The sequence below is a fragment of the Marmota flaviventris genome, chromosome 4 (assembly GCF_047511675.1).
Source record: "Marmota flaviventris isolate mMarFla1 chromosome 4, mMarFla1.hap1, whole genome shotgun sequence".
In the NCBI taxonomy this organism is placed as follows: Eukaryota; Metazoa; Chordata; class Mammalia; order Rodentia; family Sciuridae; genus Marmota; species Marmota flaviventris.
In genome coordinates, this window is record NC_092501.1 from 25,577,786 (window position 1) to 25,597,054 (window position 19,269).

General features: G+C 46.8%; 1 protein-coding gene across 5 annotated transcripts; it reads right to left on the bottom strand.

Annotated features, from left to right (window-relative positions):
* Window positions 1-519: 519 nt before the first annotated feature.
* Window positions 520-18,022, bottom strand: Mfsd13a (major facilitator superfamily domain containing 13A). 5 transcript variants are annotated; one of them, XM_071610959.1, is made up of 10 exons: window positions 17,937-18,010; window positions 7,751-7,779; window positions 7,147-7,376; window positions 6,636-6,718; window positions 5,623-6,075; window positions 5,344-5,467; window positions 4,661-4,757; window positions 3,143-3,314; window positions 2,864-3,057; window positions 520-1,469 (listed from the first exon to the last, which is right to left on the bottom strand). In XM_071610959.1, the coding sequence occupies exons 3-10, from the start codon at window positions 7,312-7,314 to the stop codon at window positions 1,207-1,209; spliced, it is 1,554 nt and encodes a 517-aa protein (XP_071467060.1). In that variant the 5' UTR covers window positions 7,315-7,376; window positions 7,751-7,779; window positions 17,937-18,010; the 3' UTR covers window positions 520-1,206. The 5 variants fall into 5 exon arrangements, with proteins under 5 accessions (XP_071467060.1, XP_071467057.1, XP_071467059.1 ...); XM_071610956.1 differs by having other exon boundaries at window positions 7,751-7,822; XM_071610958.1 differs by lacking the exon at window positions 7,751-7,779 and adding an exon at window positions 16,799-16,884.
* Between the last annotated feature and the right edge of the window lie 1,247 nt (window positions 18,023-19,269).

Sequence of the window (19,269 nt, forward strand, 5' to 3'; positions counted from 1 at the left end):
ATCCCTGAGCAGATCCTCAAAATCTCTGGCCTTAAGCAATGAGTCCCAGTTGGAGTCAGTTTTGCCCCTAGGACACAACTTGCTATCTGGAGACATGTTTGGTTATCACATGTTTGGGAGGTTGCTATTGGCATCTGGTAAGTAGAAGCCAAGGATGGTAACATGCAATGCAAATTGCCCTAGTATCTCTAGTGCCAAGGCTGAAACATGCTGGCCCAGAACAATGGTTTTCAATCCCAGTCACAAGAAAAATCATCTACAGAGGTTTTTGAAATCTTACTACTACTCAGGTCATATTCAAGCCCTAATAAGTCAGAATTTGATACTTTTTGAAGCCCAGGTAGTCCCCAGGCTGAGAACCTCTGACCCAATAGAGACTCCTGTTTGATGACCATGTCTAGCAGCAGTGCCTGGGAAATACACTGGGATGGCCGACTCCAGGCCTGAAAGTCACTTTGGCCTCCAGTACCCATGAAACCAGCAATCTGCATTCTTGTCCCTGCACCCCAGCAAGTCTGATGCAGATAGCCACCTTTTATTTAGGAAAATCCTCTTCGGGTGTTTTACCTGTTGAGTGAGGAATAGGATTCCCACTCCCATTCCCACCAACCCAGCTCTCTTTCCCTCCCTCTCTCTTACATGGACCTAAGGAGTAGGAATGACTGGCTTTAATCAATCTGTAACAAAATGAGCTTCTCCAGAGGTGTATTGATGGGAGAGTCCTGCAGCAGAAGGAACATGCTACTTCAAACAGCTAAAGAAGAACCCTCTGAAAAAAAAACACTAGGAGGCAGTGGCAAGTGGCACTTAGAGTAGGCTTCCCTTGACTAGGCAAAAGGGAGCAGTTGTGTTATCAAAAGTGGTTCTCAAGCCCGCTAGAGCAGCCAGCCCTAGCTGACAGTAGGATGGGCCTCCATGCCCCGTGGCAGTCACCACATGTAGTCCCATCCCTTCTGGTCCTCTTTCCTCCTGCCCCACAGAGGAACCATGTCTCTGAGCACATACAGCCCAGCCCTTGCTCAAACTGAGCCAGGCAGCTAGGGAGGAAAAGACTTCAATGACATTCCTAGCTAAGTTCCAGGAGCTCCCATCTGCCATCTCCTCTATGCTGCACCCAAAGAAGGTGCACTAGCAGGACACTGGCAAAAGTGGCTCCTGCTCCCTGACTGGGGCAGTGTCCTCAACAGGGTAGCCTTACTGCACCTCTCACACTGTCTTAATGTCCAGGGTTTGGACCTGTGCCAAATTCTGGCGCTGGGCCTTGACCATGTGCAGGCGCCTCCCGTGCAGTGTGAACTGGGACCAGGTGAAGAGCTGCAGCAGTGCACAAGTGATAGGTACCAGCACCAGCAGGTAGAAGCAGCCCTGGCGGAGCGTGGGGGCCTGTGCTGGGGCTGGAGCTGGTGGCTCTGGCCAGGGCTGGGCACTCCCAACAGGGGTCATTGGAGGCTGTTGGAAAAGATCATGACCTAGGACAAGAGAGCATAGAAAGTATATGGTCAGCCAGTTCCTTTCCAAAGTCCATGGAGTGACATTTCAAATGTCATGTGTCCCAAACCACAACTCTTGATGCCTCCCCTAAACCTGCTCCTCCCAATCTTCCCTTTTTGTGAATGACACCACCATCTACCCAATAATTCAGGCCAAATCCTGCAGGCCTGCCTCAATTCCTTAGTTAACTTCATCACTCTCCAATACCCAGTCTTTGTCTCCTCCAACTCCAAAATGCATCCCGCCTGCCACCACACTGGCTCAAACACTCCATTGCCTCTGTCACAGTCTTCCAATTATCCTCCTGCTATTCCCACTCTGGCTTCCCTATGATCCAATCTGTCCTCCCATAAAATAGCCACAGTGAACTTTCCAAAACATCCATCAGAGCAGGCATGGTGATCCATTCCTGGATTCCCAGCTACTGGCAGGTGGGGCGGGGAGGGGGGGGCAGGAGGATCACAAGTTCAAGGCTAGCCTAGGCAGCTTAGTGAGACCCTGTCTCAAAATAGGAATTTTTAAAAAGAGCTGGGAGGGGCTAGGGATAAAGCTCAGTTGGTGGAGTGTTTGCCTTTATATGCACAAGGCCATGGATTCAACCTCAAGCACCACAAAAAATTAAAAAGCTGGGAGGTGTAGCTCAGTGGTAGAATACTTTCCTGGGCATGAGAGGTCCTGAGTTCAATCCATAGTACCGCAAAATAAATAAATAAACAAACAAACAAAATCAGACCATGTCACTGCACAGCTTGTAACTCTCCCAATATCTTCCCTGTGCAACAAATAAAATCCAAACCCTGTACAAAGTTCTCTCCAAATCTCCTGATACACATTGTAACTCTCAGAATCAGAGTTTGCATCAATTGCACATTTGCCATCCCCTCTGCCTATTATTCACTGAGACCTTTTCTTGACCAAACCTTGCCATTCAGTTCACATCCTGAGGGTCACTTTCAAGGAGAGGCCTTGTATAGCCATATTTAGCGGCTTCTCAGCCACAGGGTCTCATCTTTCCCCATCTATTTTACCAGACACTCACCATTATTTGATACATTCTTGTTTGTTGTTTATTGCCAACATCCTGCTCCCAATTAGAGTATAAGATCTGTGATAACAAAGACCTTGTCTGTTACTCATTGTGATCTCCCCAGCACACAGAGTAGGTGTTCTATACTCACTGAATGGATGAACAAATTAATGAAAGAATAAATGAATCTGAGACCAAGTTCCTCTACCTGTGTGGGAAAGGCTATCCTGGTTAGCAGCCCAGGATAGCCTGGGCCTAGCAAGTGGCCATTTTCTCTTCCTCACTGGACCCAGAGACAAGATTGTCAGGTGGTGTTCCGGGTAAGCTGTACCCGTGGAGCCTCACCTGTATAGAAGCAGAGCAGCCAGGTGCCCAGCAGTGGGGCAAAGGTCTGGCCTGGTTTGGTCACCAGGGCAACCATGCCAAAGAGAAGCGCTGAGGCCGCCTGTTTACGATGGTTCAGCACCAGGTCCTCATCCACCAGGTCAGTGACCACCAGGGTCAACAGCTTGCAGGTGCCCTCAGTGAAAACACGGTTGCTGCCAGCAGAGGGAGTAGGCAAGGGTGAAAGGTGGGATAAAGGGGTGGGGGTGGGGGCGGGGATGAGTGCGAGCAGAAGCATACCTGGCGATGAAGAAGCAGAGCAGGCCAGGATGGTCTGGGCCAGCCACCAGCATGAGCAGGCTAAGGCCCAGCTTGAGCAGAAAGAGACCCCGCACTACTGCGTAGACGCCCCAGCGCTGACACAGGGGCAGGAAGTAGAGGTTGTTGAGATGGGGAGCGACATAGGAGACACCTGGGGAAGGAAGAGGGCCTTGCCTTGTCAGGGGCACTGCCATAGCCTCAGCAGTGATTGACATTGTAACTCTAAGAATCAGACTTTGCATCAACTGCACACTAACAATGTGCTGGGCTCTGTGCTAAGAGTGTCACACACTTTTTAATTTTTCTTTTTGGCACTGGGGATTAAACCCAGGGCCTTGCATATACCAGGCAAATTTAATACCACTGAACTACTTCCCTAGCCCTTTCCTTCTTTCTTTTTTTTTTTTTTTTTTTGGGGGGGGTACTGGGGATTGAATCCAAGGATGCTGAGCTATATTTACAATCCTTTATAAAAATTTTGAGACATGGTCTCACTAAGTTGCTGAGGCTAGCTTTGAACTTGCAATCCTTCTGTCTCAGCCTCCAGAGTTGCCTGAATTACAGACATGCAAACATGCCTGGCTTTCCCGGCCCTTTGAAATTTTATTTTGAGACAAGGTCTGGCTAACTTGACCAGGCTGGCTTTGAACTTGTGATCCTGCTGCGTCAGTCTCTGGAGTAGCTGGGATTATAAGTGTGTATCACCACACCACATGTTTATATCTAATCTTCCCAAGCCTTTAAAGTAAATAAGAGTTGTCCCTTGGTATCCTCAGGAGACTGATTCCAGGATCACCCAGGGAAAACAAAATCCATAGATGTTTAAGTCCTTTATATAAAATGACATAGTATTTGCATCTGATTTACTCACATCCCACATACACACTTTAAATTATCTCCTATTACTTATAATACCTAATACCATATACATGTCATATAAATAATTGTCACACTATTTAATATATAAATATAAATTGTCATACTATTTGATACATATTGATATAAACTATATTGTTTAGGGGCTAATGACAAGAAAAAAAGACTATATGTTTAATGCAGATGCGATTTTTTTTCCTGAATATTTTTAATCTGTGGTTGGTTGAGTCCACGGATATGGAGCCCACACATCCAGGCTTTCTCCTTACTTTACACGTGAGAAAGGGAGACCCCAAAAAATGACATACTGAAGACCACCCAGGGAGAGAACATGGTCAAGACACACCCAGGCTTACCAGATATAGTCCTCACTGCTAAGCAACCACTGCACTGCACCATAATGCCTCTGGGTGGCACCATCACCAAGAGGATTAGCCTGTGCATCAGTCCCTCCCGGAAACCCACCACCTCAGGAAAACAGAGCTGGCCCCAAGGTGCAATCCCCTGGCAGATTCATCCCCGCCCTCTGCCACCTGGCCTTCAGCTAGACCACGCCTGCAGCTGGGCTAGGGGCTCTGGGTACAGCCTCTGTCCTTTAGCCTGCCTGAGGCACCCACTCACCCAACAGGAAGGAGCCAGTGGAGAGGGAGATGTGGTCTGACAGCAGATGCTCCAGGAAGAGGGGGAAGAAGTTGCTGTTGAAGTGGCAGTGGAACACCTATAAGCCAACAGGGCAGTAAGGAGGGTGACCCCAGCAGGGCCATAAGCCAATAGGGGAAGCACATGTCCCCTGGTCCTCAGAGCAGTAGAGAACTGGCTTCTGTCCCCAAGTCCCTAAACATGGAACATGCCAGAAAAAAGATCTAAAGCCACATTCCTGTTGGTTATCAAAAAGTTAGAGACATAATAAAATGGTAATTGGAATAAGTTTTTCTTTTAATTGAAAACACATTAGTAAAACAAGTCTCAAGACATTAAAAAAAATTGATTTCTAAATGTGGCTAATTTGTACACTACATGGGTTTTAGGAGTGGCACCTGGTGTTTTAAAAAGATTATAACAGAGTCCCAATAGGAGACAATCTTTCATCCCTCACTTTATAAGTAAGGATAAGGCTACCCAGAGAGGCTGAGACCTACCTGAAATCATTCAGAGAGAATGCTATGACCCAGGTTTAATATCCCAACCTTGTCCCTGTCACCAAATTGCCCAGCAAGGCCTCCTAAGTGCCCAACTCCTGAGGCACCTGTCCACTAGAGTGTGAGATAGCCCAGTCACTGGGGGAAAGATACCATTCCCAATACCTGCACCAGGTCCATGCCCACGAACCACAGGAAGTTTTGGTGGCGTGCCAGCTGCCGGAGGTATTGGCCCAAGGTGATGCTGCCCACTTCCTCACTGCCCACTAGCAGCTCCTCTCCATACAGGCTATGGGCAGAGGGGAGTTGAGAACTGCTGGGGCTGGGCCAGAGTCTGCTCCCACCCTAGAGCAGCCACCCATCAGCCAAAGGACTCAGCATCAGCCTAGGATCCCAGCATTGAAATCAGATTTTGTACCTGGAGAGACAGGGATGGCCACTCACCCACCATCCATGGCCAGGGTTGAGCACCCAGGGTCCTTTCCAGCCACTTCAACCCGCCGCCTCAGTAGTTGCGTGGCCCCCAGAAAGCCCAGCCCAGAGCCAGCAGCCAGTGCCACGCAGAAGGCGCGGAAGGAGGAGAAGTCCTCCTTGTTCCAAAAGGCGTAGGAGGCAAAGACAGAGAGGGAGCCAGCTGCACTGAAGAGGGAGCAGTAGAAGTTGAGATGGGTGCGGTCGTGGGCCGAGAGTGCCAGGTCGGCCAACAAGGCATGATGGTGAAGGTCCACGAGTGTCAGGAAGCCATCATAGAGGCACAGGCACAGCAAGAACTGTAGGCCAGCTGGGGCCCAAGGCACCCAGAATGCCAGGAAGGACAGTGCCAGCAGTGGCCCGTGTCTGCCCAGCGCCCGTACCCGTGCCAGCACCACAGCCCTTGAGGAGAGCCTGGCGCCTGACCTGCCAGGGAGAGGAGGGTGTTGGGAAATGCCCTTTTGGCCTTGGCTGGCCCCAGTTCCCGTCCGGGCCTCAGAGGAGGGACAGAGGCCTTGAATGTAGGGTACACATCAGGATGCACCCAGTCTCCAGTCTCCAACTTAGGAAACACAGCTTACCAGTGGGCACACTCTTTCCTCTGCCCTACCCGCCCCCCTCTAGTCTGTCAGTTGATGGCCAAAGGGCAGTGGGATACCCACTTCTCAGGCTTGGGGGCAGTGATGAGCCCAAGCATGGAGGAAAGGGAATCTGATGGGAGCAGCATAGGGTGTTTGCTGCGCAGGGTTCTGAGAAGCCACATAAGCCAAGCCGGGGTCAGTCTCTTCCCTGGTAAGCAAGGCAGGGGTTAGGCAAAGCCAATTTTTCAACTTGGACAGAGCCTGCCCTGGCCCCTGGGAAGGGAGTGGATCCACATCCAACACTTGAACTGGCCTTTCTTTCCCCACCCCAATGCAGGCAGGGGTCCTCCAGTATAAGAGACAGGTGGGAACTGAAGCTCTTTTGAGCCATCCCCAAATACAAACCAGGGCTGAGAGCTGAGGAACTGGCGGTCACTTAGCCAGCCGAAGAGGGGGTCATTGAGGCTGTTCCACAGGAGAAACACCGTCTACAGACAAAAGGAGATGGGCACAGTGGGGTCCAGGCAGCTTCTAGCAGAACTCCCCACCCCTCAAAGATGGCCCCAGCTGTGCTGCCTGCAGACCTTGCGGTCAGTTCCTCTGCTTAGACCCACACTCCCAGCCACTCACTTATCAATGCCTCATCCAGGGCCCAGCTAGTAAGTATAACCAGATGACAAATTAGCATGTGTGATTGTACTGTACATGAACGTAAAGAACAATGAATATATGACAATAGCCAGGAAACTAATCTAATCCCCACTGAGAAGTCATCAAAGCCTCCACCAGCTTTTCTGGCTGAGTCTTGGTAGGCAACCTGGCCTGCCTTATGTCCCTGAATAGGTGAGACCCAGCACCTGCCATCTACCTAGCAGCCTATGCACCCACCAGGCTGACTGCCCAGTGCTGACCCTACCTCTCCAACCCAGAAGGCTACTTTGTTGATCTTGTACACTGAGACAAAGGTGTCCACATAGTAGAGCAGGAACACATTGTGCAGGATGGAGGTGAAGAGGGCCAGGGAGCCATAGACCACAGCTGTGGGCAGGCCCAATAACCAGGCCTGGGGCCATCCCAGCCCCATGACTACCAGCCTGATTTAACCCCAGGAGCTCATGGCTACCAGCAGTCTCCCCATTCTTGTCCCTGGAAAAGAAAGAGCCAGTTAGCAGCAATGATCAGAGACTACTCTGTTCCTAACCCTGTGCTCTGAGACCTTTAAAAACTCATTTTCAGGGCCGGGGTTGTGGCTCAGAGGTAGAGCACTTGCCCAGCATGGGTGAGGCACTGTGTTTGATTCCTAGCACCACATTAAAAAAAAAAAATAAACAAATAAAATAAAGGTATTATGTCCATCTACAACTAAAAAAAAAAATTTAAAAAAAAACTTGGGGTGGGGATATAGCTTAGTTGGTAGAGTGCTTGCCTTGCATGCACAAGGCCCAGGGTTCAATCCCCCCCCACAAAAAAAATTAGAATTTAAATGAGCTGGGGTTGTGGCTCAGTGGTAGAGTGCTTACCTAGCATGGGTGAGGCACTGGGTTCGATTCTCAGCATCACATATAAGTAAATAAATAAACATCAATCAACAACTAAAAAAATAAAAAAAAATTTTTAAATGTAAACTCATTTTCAGCCAGGTGTGGGAGCACATCCTGTAATCCCAGCTACTTGCAAGGCTAAGGCAAAAGAATTACATGTGAAAGGCCAGGGCTGGGGTGTAATTCTGTGGTAGGGTACTGTGTAAGGACCTGGGCTCAATCCCCAGTATTAGCCCCCCACCCCTGCAAAAAAAAAAAAATGTATTGCAGCCAGGACTTGGTGGTGCACAACTATAATCCCAGTGGCTTGGGAGGCTGAGGCAGAAGGATCACAAATTCAAAGCCTGCCTCAACAACTTAGTGAGGCCCTAAGCAACTCAGTGAGACCTGGCTCTAAATAAAACATAAAAAAGGGCTGGGGGCAGCTTGGGAGGCTGAGGCAGGAGGATTGCAAGTTCAAAGTCAGCCTCAGCAATGGTGAGGAGCTAAGCAACTCAGTGAGACCCTGTCTCTAAATAAAATACAAAATAGGGCTGGGGATGTAGCTCAGTGGTTGAGTGCCCTCGAGTACAAAAAAAAAAAAAAGGACCTGGGGATGTGGCTCGGTGATTGAGTGCCCCCTGGATTCAACTGCCAATACCAAATAAATAAATAAATAAATTGCAAGTTCAAGGCCAGCCTGGGAACTGAATGAGACACTGTCTCAGGGGGAAAAAAAATGGTAGAGAACTTGCCTAGCACATGCAAGGCCCTGGGGTTCAATCACACACACTTTTTTGTTAGTACCAAATGCACACACACTCATTTCCAGTGGGAGAGAGTTTATACATAAAACAAATATGGAGAATCACCAATGGAGGACAACAATGCCAAGTTACCATTACTCTGGAAGTAACTCAACAAAACTGATAAGGCCTCTTGGAAGAGAAGGCAGGCACTCTACAAGTGTTGGGGTAGGCTGTGTGCTAGGGCTGGATGCTCAGTATCTTTTTACATCCACACTGTGCAACCTTAATGGTCTGGACGTGACCGCCTGGGACTTGGGCACATGATGTACTTACAGTGCATCCTCAGATAAGTTAACTTGTAATGGAATCCAAGGTTTTTTTGGTTTGTTTTTTATTTTTTGGTGTTGGGGATCAAACCCAGGACCTTGTGCATGCGAGGCAAGCACTCTATCAACAGAGCTATGTCCCAGCCCTTAATCCAAGTTTTTGTTTCTTTTTCTGTAAAATGAGAAAAGGGATGATTATACCCACTTTGCAAAATAATGTAAGGGTTAATTTTTTAAAAAGTAAATTTAAAAATGCTTTTAAAAAAGAATTTAAGGTTGGGTCTGGGGATGTGGCTCAAGTGGTAGCGCGCTCGCCTGGCATGCATGCAGCCCGGGTTCGATCCTCAGCACCACATACAAACATAGATGTTGTGTCCGCCGAAAACTAAAAAAAAAATAATAAATATTAAAAATTCTCTCTCTCTCTTTAAAAAAAAAAAGAATTTAAGGATTCACAGAAAGCGCTCAATAATGAATGTTGATGTTGATGGTGTTGCTTTTTTTGCGGGGGGCAGGGTATTAGGATTGAACTCAGAGGCACTCAACCACTGAGCCACATCCCCAGCCTTATTTTGTATTTTTATCTAGAGACAGGGTCTCACTGAGTTGCTTAGTGTCTCACTGTTGCTGAGGCTGGCTTTGAACTTGCGATCCTCCTGCCTCAGCCTCCCAGGCCACTGGGATTACAGGCATGCACCACCTTGCCTGGATGATAGTGTCATTATTATCTTTACAAAATACCTACAAAGTTTATAGCATTATTATGATTTTATAGGAGAGCAACCCCAAGTTCAGAGATGGTATCTTGACCAATGTCACACAGCAAAAAAGTAACATATTGCACTCAGATCTGTCTGACATAAAAACATTTTCTGCTATTTGTCTTCCCAAATCAGGTTCTCATGTACATTGTTGGAGAGAAGGGAAGAAACCCAGTGTCATGTCTGCACTGTGATAAGAATGATAAGATGTAATCCCAGCAACTCTGGAAGCTAAGGCAGGAGAATCACAAGTTCAAAGCCAACCTCAGCAAATCAGCGAGGCCCTAAGCAACTTAGTGAGACCCTGTCTCAAAATAAAAAAAAAAATTAAAAGGGCTTGGAATATGGCTCAGTGGTTAAGTACCCCCAAGTTCAATCCCCAGTACCAAAAAAAAAAAAAGACGTGGGCCAGGGATATAGCTCAGTGGTAGAGTGCTTGCCTAACATGCACAAGGCCCTGGGTTCTACTGCCAGTACCACAAAAAATAAATAATATAAGAGTCCACACTGCTCATGCACTTGATTACAGAAATTCCATTCTAACAAACTAACTACAAAGGAATATGGAGAGAGATGTTCACAGCGGCGACATTTATAAACAGCAAAAAGCAGGATACAGGGGCTGAAGTTGTGGCTCAGTGGTAGAGTGCTCACCTAGCATGCACAAGGCACCGGGTTCGATCCTCAGCACCACATAAATGTAAAATGAAGATATTATGTCCACCTAAATCTAACAAATAAATATTTTTTTAAAAAGCAGGATACAGCCCAAGAATGAGCAAAGGGGGGCTAGGGATATAGCTCGGTTAGTAGAGTGCTTTCCTTGCATGCACAAGGCCCTGGGATTAATCCCCAGCACCACAAAAATAAATAAATAAATAAGAATGAGCAAAGGGACTGGCTTAGCAAACTCCAAGCTGTGTAGAAATGGCCCACAAATGGGCTGCATCAGCACAAGGGGACAGAAACACAAGAACACACCATGCAAAGAAAGACCATGGAGTGGGGGTGTAACTCAGTGGTAGGGCACCAATCTAGCCTGCACAAGGTCCTAGTGTTCAATCCCTAGCACTGCAGAGAGAGAGAGAGAGAGAGAGAGAGAGAGAGAGAGAGAGAGAATGAATAACTGACTCATGCACAAAGATTGAGAGCCAGACCCACCATGAGAGGAAAAGGAAATAAAAGTCAGATTTTAATTACTGGGGACTTTGTTAAAATATAGCTGCTGACTTAGTGGGTCTGGGGAGGGACCTGAGATTCTGCTTTTCTAACACTTCCAGGTGAGGCTGCTGCTAGTCTGTGGCCACATGTTAGAGTCTGTAAACAAGTCTGGATGGTGCCTGGCAAAATGCCAGAGGGAGTGGTCTGTGAAGTAACACCAGCGAGCCATTAAGTGTGGAGATTCCTTATTGGTTGACTGATGTATCTAGTTTACGCTAATTAGATAAGCTGTGTGGAATGTATAAATACTGCTCCTGTCCTGCAATAAACAGCTTCCACTCCTGCTGTATCAATCTACACAAGTTCTTCGTCACCCCCCAGTTATTTTGCTGCAGCCGGACTGTGGCAGCCACACTTTTTTTTTTTGTAGTTGGATATGGATAGCATACCTTTATTTTATTTGTTTATTTTTATGCAGTGCTAAGGCTCAAAACCAGTGCCTCATACATGCTAGGCAAGCGCTCTGGCACCGAGCTACAGCCCCAGCCCTGCAACCACACTCTTTAAGCAGCAAGGCATTAAGTTTCTGACTCTTCTTTTAGACTCAAAGCTACTGTTTTCTTTTCAGAAAAATGATTCCCACATGTGCCTATCTGACCCTTTGAGGGACGCCACAGAGGCTTCCTCCTCTCAAATTTTATGTTGTGAATCATATGTTCAAGTCTTAACTCCCCAACCTATGAATATGCTCATATTAGGGAATGGTATTTGTACAGTTGTAACCAGGTTAAAATGAAGTCATACAGAATTAGGATGGGCCTAATGACAGGTGTCCTTACAAGGAAAGGGAAATCTAGACACAGAGAAGCTGGCCATGTGAAGATGAGGCAGGAATCAGTGATGCAGCTACAAGCCAAGGAATGTGAGGACTGCCAGCAACCATCAGTAGCTACAAGAGGGATGGAAAGATGCTTCCCTAGAGCCTCCAAGAATAATATGACCCTGCTTACGCCCTGACTTCAGATTTCTACCATACAGAATCATGACAGAATAAATGGTTACTTTAAGCCATCCAATTTATGTAATTTGTTGTGGCAGCCCAAGGACTCCAAAGGGCTGATCCTCAGAGAGCCTATTACCCTCAGCCCAAGCCTGTCCGTGGCTCAGGTATCCATGCACACACACTCCCACAGAGGGCCAAAATCTGATTTTCCTTGGCCCCAGTCCAAGAGAAGCAGCAGCACCTCCAAGGGACCTGTCCTTGTCCTCAGGGCCTTAAAGGTTTCCTCTGGCTGATGAGCCACTGGCCTCATGGTGGGAGCACAAGAGAAGTGGTCAAAACTACCTGAAATCCACCACTAACCCTTTGAGAATCTCCTCTGGACTGGACCACAGTGATCCTACCTCACCCACGGCAGCAGCATGGCCAAGTGAGCCCAGAGGAAATGCTTGTCTTTTTTCCCTCAGAGATGGAGGTGTGACTGACATATAGAAAAGCACATATTCAAAGTGTACAGTCAGGAAAGTTATAATGTGTACACTTGTGACACCATCACCCATCACCCTAAGTTTCCTCCAACACTGCTTTTTTTTCCTTTTTTTTCTTTTTTTGTAGTGGGAATTGAGCCCAAGGGCGCTTTACCACTGAGCTACATCCCCAGCCCTTTTTATTTTTTGAGACAGGGCCTCACTAAATTGCTGAGGCTGGCTTTAAACATGTGATCCTCCCAGGTCACTAGGATTACAGGCGTGCACTACTGTACCCAGCCTAGGCCCTTTTAAATTTTTTATTTTACTTTTTTAAAAAATATATTTTAGTTGTAATTGGACACAATACCTTTATTGTATTTAGTTTTATGTGGTGCTGAGGATTGAGCCCTGTGCCTCACACATGCTAGGCAAGCGCTCTACCACTGAGCCACAACTTCAGCCCCCCTTTTTATTTTTCGAGAGACAGTCTTACTGAGTTGCTGAGGTCTTGCTAAGATACTGAGGCTGGGCCTAGGTCTGTAGCTCAGTGACAGAGCACTTGCCTAGCATGTGTGAGGCACTGGGTTCAATCCTTAGCACCACATAAAAATAAACAAATAAAATAAAGGCATTTTATCCATCTACAACTACAAAAAAAGATACTGAGGCTGGCCTCAATGCCTCAGCCTCCCAGGTTGCTGGGATTAAAGGCGTGTACCTGGCAATGCTTTTCAAAGAGAATGGAGAGAAGACATGACTGGAGTTCTCAAATGTCCTGACTCTACTATTTACTATCTGTATGACCTGAAACAATTTACTTAACCTCTCTGTGCCTCAATCATAAGGTGTTGTTAAGAGGCAAAGAGAAAATACTTATAAGCACTAAGCACAAAACAGTGAGTACCAAAACTTGAGATGTGATGGCTAGTGGATCTCTCTACCCACCAATAAATTGGAAGCCCCATGACCTGCCATACAAGAATGGGTAAGAATTAAATGAGATGCCCCTCAAGGGTTATGACATGGGGGCCATAAAACACAACATACACCCCCATCACTATCCTTAACTTAGGTCACTCTCTCTGATCCCCCCTGAGCTTCATAGAACTCCCTTGTTCAACTCCACAGACTTGGCAAAAAGCAGGAAGCTGGGCTGGGACTTTGGCTCATGGTAGAGCGCTTGCCTAGCACGTGCAAGGCGCTGGGTTCAAGCCTCAGCACCACAGAAAAATAAATAAATAAAATAAAGGTATTGTGTCCAACTACAACTAAAAAATAAATATTAAAAAAAGGAGTAAAGCCTGCTGACTCATAAGCAGATGCCCAGTATCCTGCCATTGTCATTGGAGGTGAACACTTAAGGTCCTCAGCCTCCACCAGCTGGCTCCCTATTCCCCCTGGAGTGATGTTAGAAAATCTCAAAGCATGGTGAGATGGAAAGGCTATAACTTTTGGCATCAGAAAGGCCCAGTTCAAATTCCAACTGCACTTCCTAAAAGTATAACCTCAGACAAGTCTCCCTGGCTTAGCCTTGGTTTCCTCACATGCAAAATGGGGCCATAAAGTCTGTCTGTATAAGAGTACAGAAAGGATTAAATTAATGTCCAGAAAACCCAGAGCATCATGCCTGTCACATGGTTGATGCTCAGAAACTACCTGTTTCTTATAACAGATCAGGGTAGGAGCCGGTGAATATCCTGGTACTCATGTCCCTCACACAAGTAAGTGAACTGGAGAAAAAGATGGAAAAAGGGCAAAGTCGAAAAAGGCAAAGAGCAGAAATACATCCAACGAATGCCAGAGACAAAGCTCCACCGTAACTCTGAGCTGGAGGCAAAGCTCCCTGTCCAGGTGAATCAGCCTTGAATGGGAGAGGGGCACAAGGGGGGTCTTCATCAGTTTCTTTTCCAGATTCCACTCCTCCATCAGCAAAGCCTTCCCTACTCTCCTCCCCACTCTCCTCCACCACAGCAGAGGCAGTCCTGCCTCTCCCAGGGAAGAGCAGCATGGAGCCCATGCTGGCCTAGCTGCATAAACTGCCATCTGTAACCTGCAACCAACATCACGCCCCACTGAAACCTTATACCAAAGTCTGCTGAAGGTCCCACAGCCCATCCCTGCCCTAAGAATAGTCCCAGTTGGTGGCCTTGGGTCCACCCTATTCTCTCTCCCTGGACCAGTAGAATGTTGATGCCAACCTGTCAGCTGGCTATGTGGCTGAAATGCAAAAGCAATCTAAATAGTCTAAAGCATCAAGCAAAATGCCTGGTACATACAATACTCAATAAATGATAGCTATTACTAATTTTTTTCCTATCTCTGAAGTTTATTTTCAGGTTTTTAAAAGATGAGTCAGTGACCCTCCCAACCCCCCGCCATAAGTCCATGACTGAAGTTGTCTTTGCAGCACCCAGCACTGATGCCTCTTGGTACCCGGAACATCCCTTTCTCACCTGCCATCCCCAATATTCTTATTTAAATACCACCTCCACCTTTGTTCATGCTGTCCGTTCCATCCATGATATCCTAGATGTAACTCTATACCATTTCTCAGGCATTTAGAGGATGCCTGGCTTTCACATTGTGAATCCCTACAGCTCTGTTGCTACTCCCATCCACATTTCATAGATGAAGAAACCAAGGCTCTGAAGATTAAATAACTGTCCCAGGGTCACAGAGCTATTAGGTAATGGAGCCAAGATTCAAAATGTTTATTTTTTATATTTATTTTAGCTGTAGATGGACACAATATCTTTATTTTTATTTATTTTTAAAATTTTTTTGTAGTTGTAGATGGACAGAATGCCTTTATTTTGTTAATATTTATGTGGTGCTGAGGATTAAACCCAGTGCCTCACACATGCTAGGCAAGTGCTTTGTCACTTGAGCTACAGTCCTAGCCCTTATTTGTTTATTTTTATGTGGTGCTGGGGACGAACCCAGGGCCTCACGCATGCTAGGTAAGTGCTCTACCACTGAGCTACAACCCCAGGCCTCAAAATATTTTTTGACTTTTTAGTCATTTAAATTTAGCATTTCTCACCTTACTATGTACCTTCTTCTACCATCTCAGCAAATCCTGCTCATCCAAGACCCAGGTCAGTGTCATAAACCTTCTCAGGTATACCAAGTCAGGATTCTCTCTTCTTTTCAGATACCTGTCCCCAGTATCAAGCATGCAAATGCTTCCCTTACCCTCCTCCAGCCCACAAGCTCCTGAAAGGCAGGACCAGTGAGCCCAGCCCCTGATTTTTACCTCTGCCTCTACCAGGCTCCTTCACCACATACAGGTGCTCAGTTAATGCGTGATAGGTCTACTTACCCCTAAAAGGCCAATATGCGCATCCACCTGCTGCCCTCAAAGAGCAACCATGAGAAAATTCCCCAGACCCTACTGTACCCCAATTTGCTGTTCCACTTGGCTGTGAGAATTAGAAAAAGGCAAGCTTGATGTGTCCCTCTGAGTAAAACATTTAAAACAAAACAACATAGGCAGAAAAGGGAATATTTATACTAGCAAAGAGTATTAAGCTTTCACCGATGCACAGCCCCATGCTAAGAAAAACAGAAACAATGTGGGCAGAGAGCTCAGAGGAGGGAGGCAGAAATGGGGCGAGATCAGGAAGGAAGGCTGTTGTAACTCTCACACAACAGTCTATCCTGAGGATCCTGGAAGAGGAGACACTGACTGGGGGTGGGAGGTGACAGAATCACATCTGTTTGGAAGGAACCCTCTAGCATTTTTTCTCCCCTCTTTACCCCATCAGGCTCCTAGGAGATTAAAAAAAAAAATAAACAAAAAACTAGAAATGCAAACAGATGACCCTGATTTCTGAACCAACCTATGGTTTTAATTTTTTTATTTCATTTTTTAAAAATATTTTTCAGGGGCTGGGGTTGTGGTTCAGTGGTAGAGCGCCTGCCTAACATGTGTGAGGCCCTGGGTTCGATCCTCAGCACCACATATAAATAAACAAAGTTAAAAAAATCCATTGGCAACTAAAAAATATTTTTAAAATAAATAAATAAAATAAAAATATTTTTCAGTTGTAATTGGACACAATACCTTTATTTTATTTAGTTAGTTTTATGAGGTTCTAAGGATGGAACCCAGTGCCCCACACATGCTAGGCAAGCGTTCTACCACTGAACTACAACCTCAACCCTTTTTATTTTTTGAGACAGGGTCTGGCTAAGATAGTGAGGCCGGGGCTGGGGCTGTAGCTCAAGGAATGCCCATGGAGTCAGGGGAGGAAACCAAGAATGCCAGACTGGACCCTGGAATGATGAGCATCAGAAAGAGGGTGAGTGATAAGATACCCTCAGAAGGACCAAACACTGTAGGAAAACAGTTGAGTGCAGAAGTGAGAAGCTACTAAAAAGCAAAAAATTGGAGTTAGGAGCCCAGGGTCAGATCTGAATGTTATCACTAACTAGCTGAGTTTACTCCCACATCTGTGAAATGGACAAGACAATCCATTCCCTGCTTGTCCTCAGAGTATCAGATGAACAGATAAAAGTTTAAGGTACTATAAACAAAGCAAGTATTAGGTGTGACCATTTTCTCAATAAGCAGCTGACCTCTGAATTGTTTGCCGTTTCCTGCTTCAAACTCTGGAGTCATCTTCCATCTCAGTCTCCCAAAGCAGGGTCCAGTCTTAGGGGCACTGCTGGGAGGCAGCACCTTCTGTTCCAAAAAGAATGGTCCCATCCTCCTCCTCAGGCTAGAAACGAACTTTCACCTCACTGGGGAAGGGACTTCCGTCTCACTCTCCCACAGGTAACTCAGGTGGCACTGGAGAAACAGCGGCTTCACCCCAAGACCCTTCCAAGCAACTGAGAAGTTCAGGATCAACCCTTTACTCAATTACTGCACTGAAACACGTGTACACATTAAAACCACCTGTGGAGCGGTTCGCAAATACCCAGGATCAGGCCTTACCTCAAACCAATAAAAATCAGAATCTCTCAGGGTGGGTCCCCTTATCGAATTTTTTTTTTTTTTCCGGGACTGGGGCTTAAACCCAAGGGTACTCTATCACTGTCACCATCAGCCCTTTTTATTTTAAAATTCTGAGAAAGAATCTTGTTAAATTGCCCAGGCGGTCCTCGAATTTGCGATCCTCCTGCCTCAGCCTCCGGAGTCGCTGGGATTACAGGCGTGTGCCACCACACCTGGCACATTAATGTTTTTTAAAAAGCCTCCCAAGTGGGCTGGGGCTGTATCTCCGGGGCAGAGTGTTAGCCTTGCAAGTGTGAGGCACTGGGTTCAGTCCTCAGCACCACATAAAAATAAAATAAAATCATGCTGTCCATCTACAACTACAAAAATAAATATATATATTTTTTAATCCTCCGAAGTGGTTCTGCGCCACCAGGTTAAGAGTCATGTCAATGAATGGATCCTCGTCTGCCCCATGACATCCCTCAACCCCATATGCCCAGGGAGCTATCAGACCCATTGCATCCCCTTCCCCCTACACCCCAAGCCTTTCTGCACGGATTTCAGCCTTGACCCTCGAACCCAGCTTCTCCCGCCATGAACCCAGAACTCTCCAAATCCACAACCTGATCACCTCAAGGACCCCCGAAAACAGTCTCCACGACTCCCAGAGCAGAGAGCATTTCCTACCCCACTTGGGCTTGTCATTTGTGTCAGACTGGCCTCAAGTCCAACCCACGCCTGCCGGGGAGCCCAGACCACCCGCCGGCCCCTCACCGTAATCCTAGCAGGCGAAGCCTAATTCCAAGGCTGCGGAAAGCCAGGTGCGAGACAGTGAGCCTGCGCACCCGAAGCCCGGTGCTTCCCCGCTCTCTCCCTCCGCCCCCGCCCAGCGATTGGCTCTGCGCAGCTCCGGGACCGCAGCTCTGGCAGGCGACCCAGGCCTGAGGCTGCAGCAGCCATGTTTATTTTGGGCTCTTGCCCTGAGCGACCAAAAACAGTGGACACTAGCAAACAGACCTGGGAGCCTTCCTTCAAGCATTATGCACTGCCTGAATGCACAGCCGAGGAGGGTTTGGAGATGATAGTGGCACGACCTGGGACTCCCTAATGCTGGACTGTGAGCCGCTCAAGGGTGGACAGGCCCAGCTTGAGCTGTGTGCCTCACACATACTAGGCAAGTGCTCTGCCACTGAGCTACAGCCCCGGCCCTATTTTTAGTTTTTGTTTTCCTTTGTACTGGTGATTGAACACAGGGGCACTTTACTACTGAGCTACATCCCCAAACCTTTTTATGTTTTTCTTTTGAGCCGGAGTCTCACTAAATTGCTGGGGCTGGCCTTGAATTTGCAATCCTCCTGCCCCAGCCTTCAGAGTCACTGAGATTACAGGTGTTTGTCACCGCGCCAAGCTTCCTCCTCCTCCTCCTAATAATAATAATAATAATAACAACAACAACAAGGAACACCGAGCTCTTACTACTACCCTAAACTGTGTTAAGAATCCCACATACATTTTTCTGTTGAGTCACAGTATACCTAGGAGCTAAATGCTATTATCTCCTTTTAAAGAGATGAGTAAATTGAGATTCAGAGGGATTCAGTGACTTTTGGACAAGCAAGAGGCCCAGCCAAGCTGGAGTCCAGCACTTCTAATTCCTAGAGCAGGAGTCTTTCCTCTTCCTACCCCTGTTTAGGACCTCAATATCAAGTCCATATGATTTCCTCTAGTCTGTGGAGGGTGTTCCAGATCTTTCTTCTGTAAATCTAGATAGATTACTAAGAAAACAAACAACACACATTGCAGCCCTTTCCAGTTTCCCTACCATAGAATATAAAGCAAGAAGTATGGCCTTTGGCTTCTGGGGAACCTAGGACTCAGTCCTGTATTCCACTTTTTTGTGTGTGTGTGGGAGCAGTTACTGGAGATTGAACCCAGGGGTGACTTATCATCAAGCTATATCCTCAGCCCTTTTAATTTTTTTATAATTATTTATTGGTATGAGGGATTGAACCAGGGTGCTTAACCACTGAGCTACAATCCCAGCCCTTTTGTTTTAAGACTGGGTCAAGACTGGCCTTGAACTTGAAACTTGCCTGCTTCCAGTGGC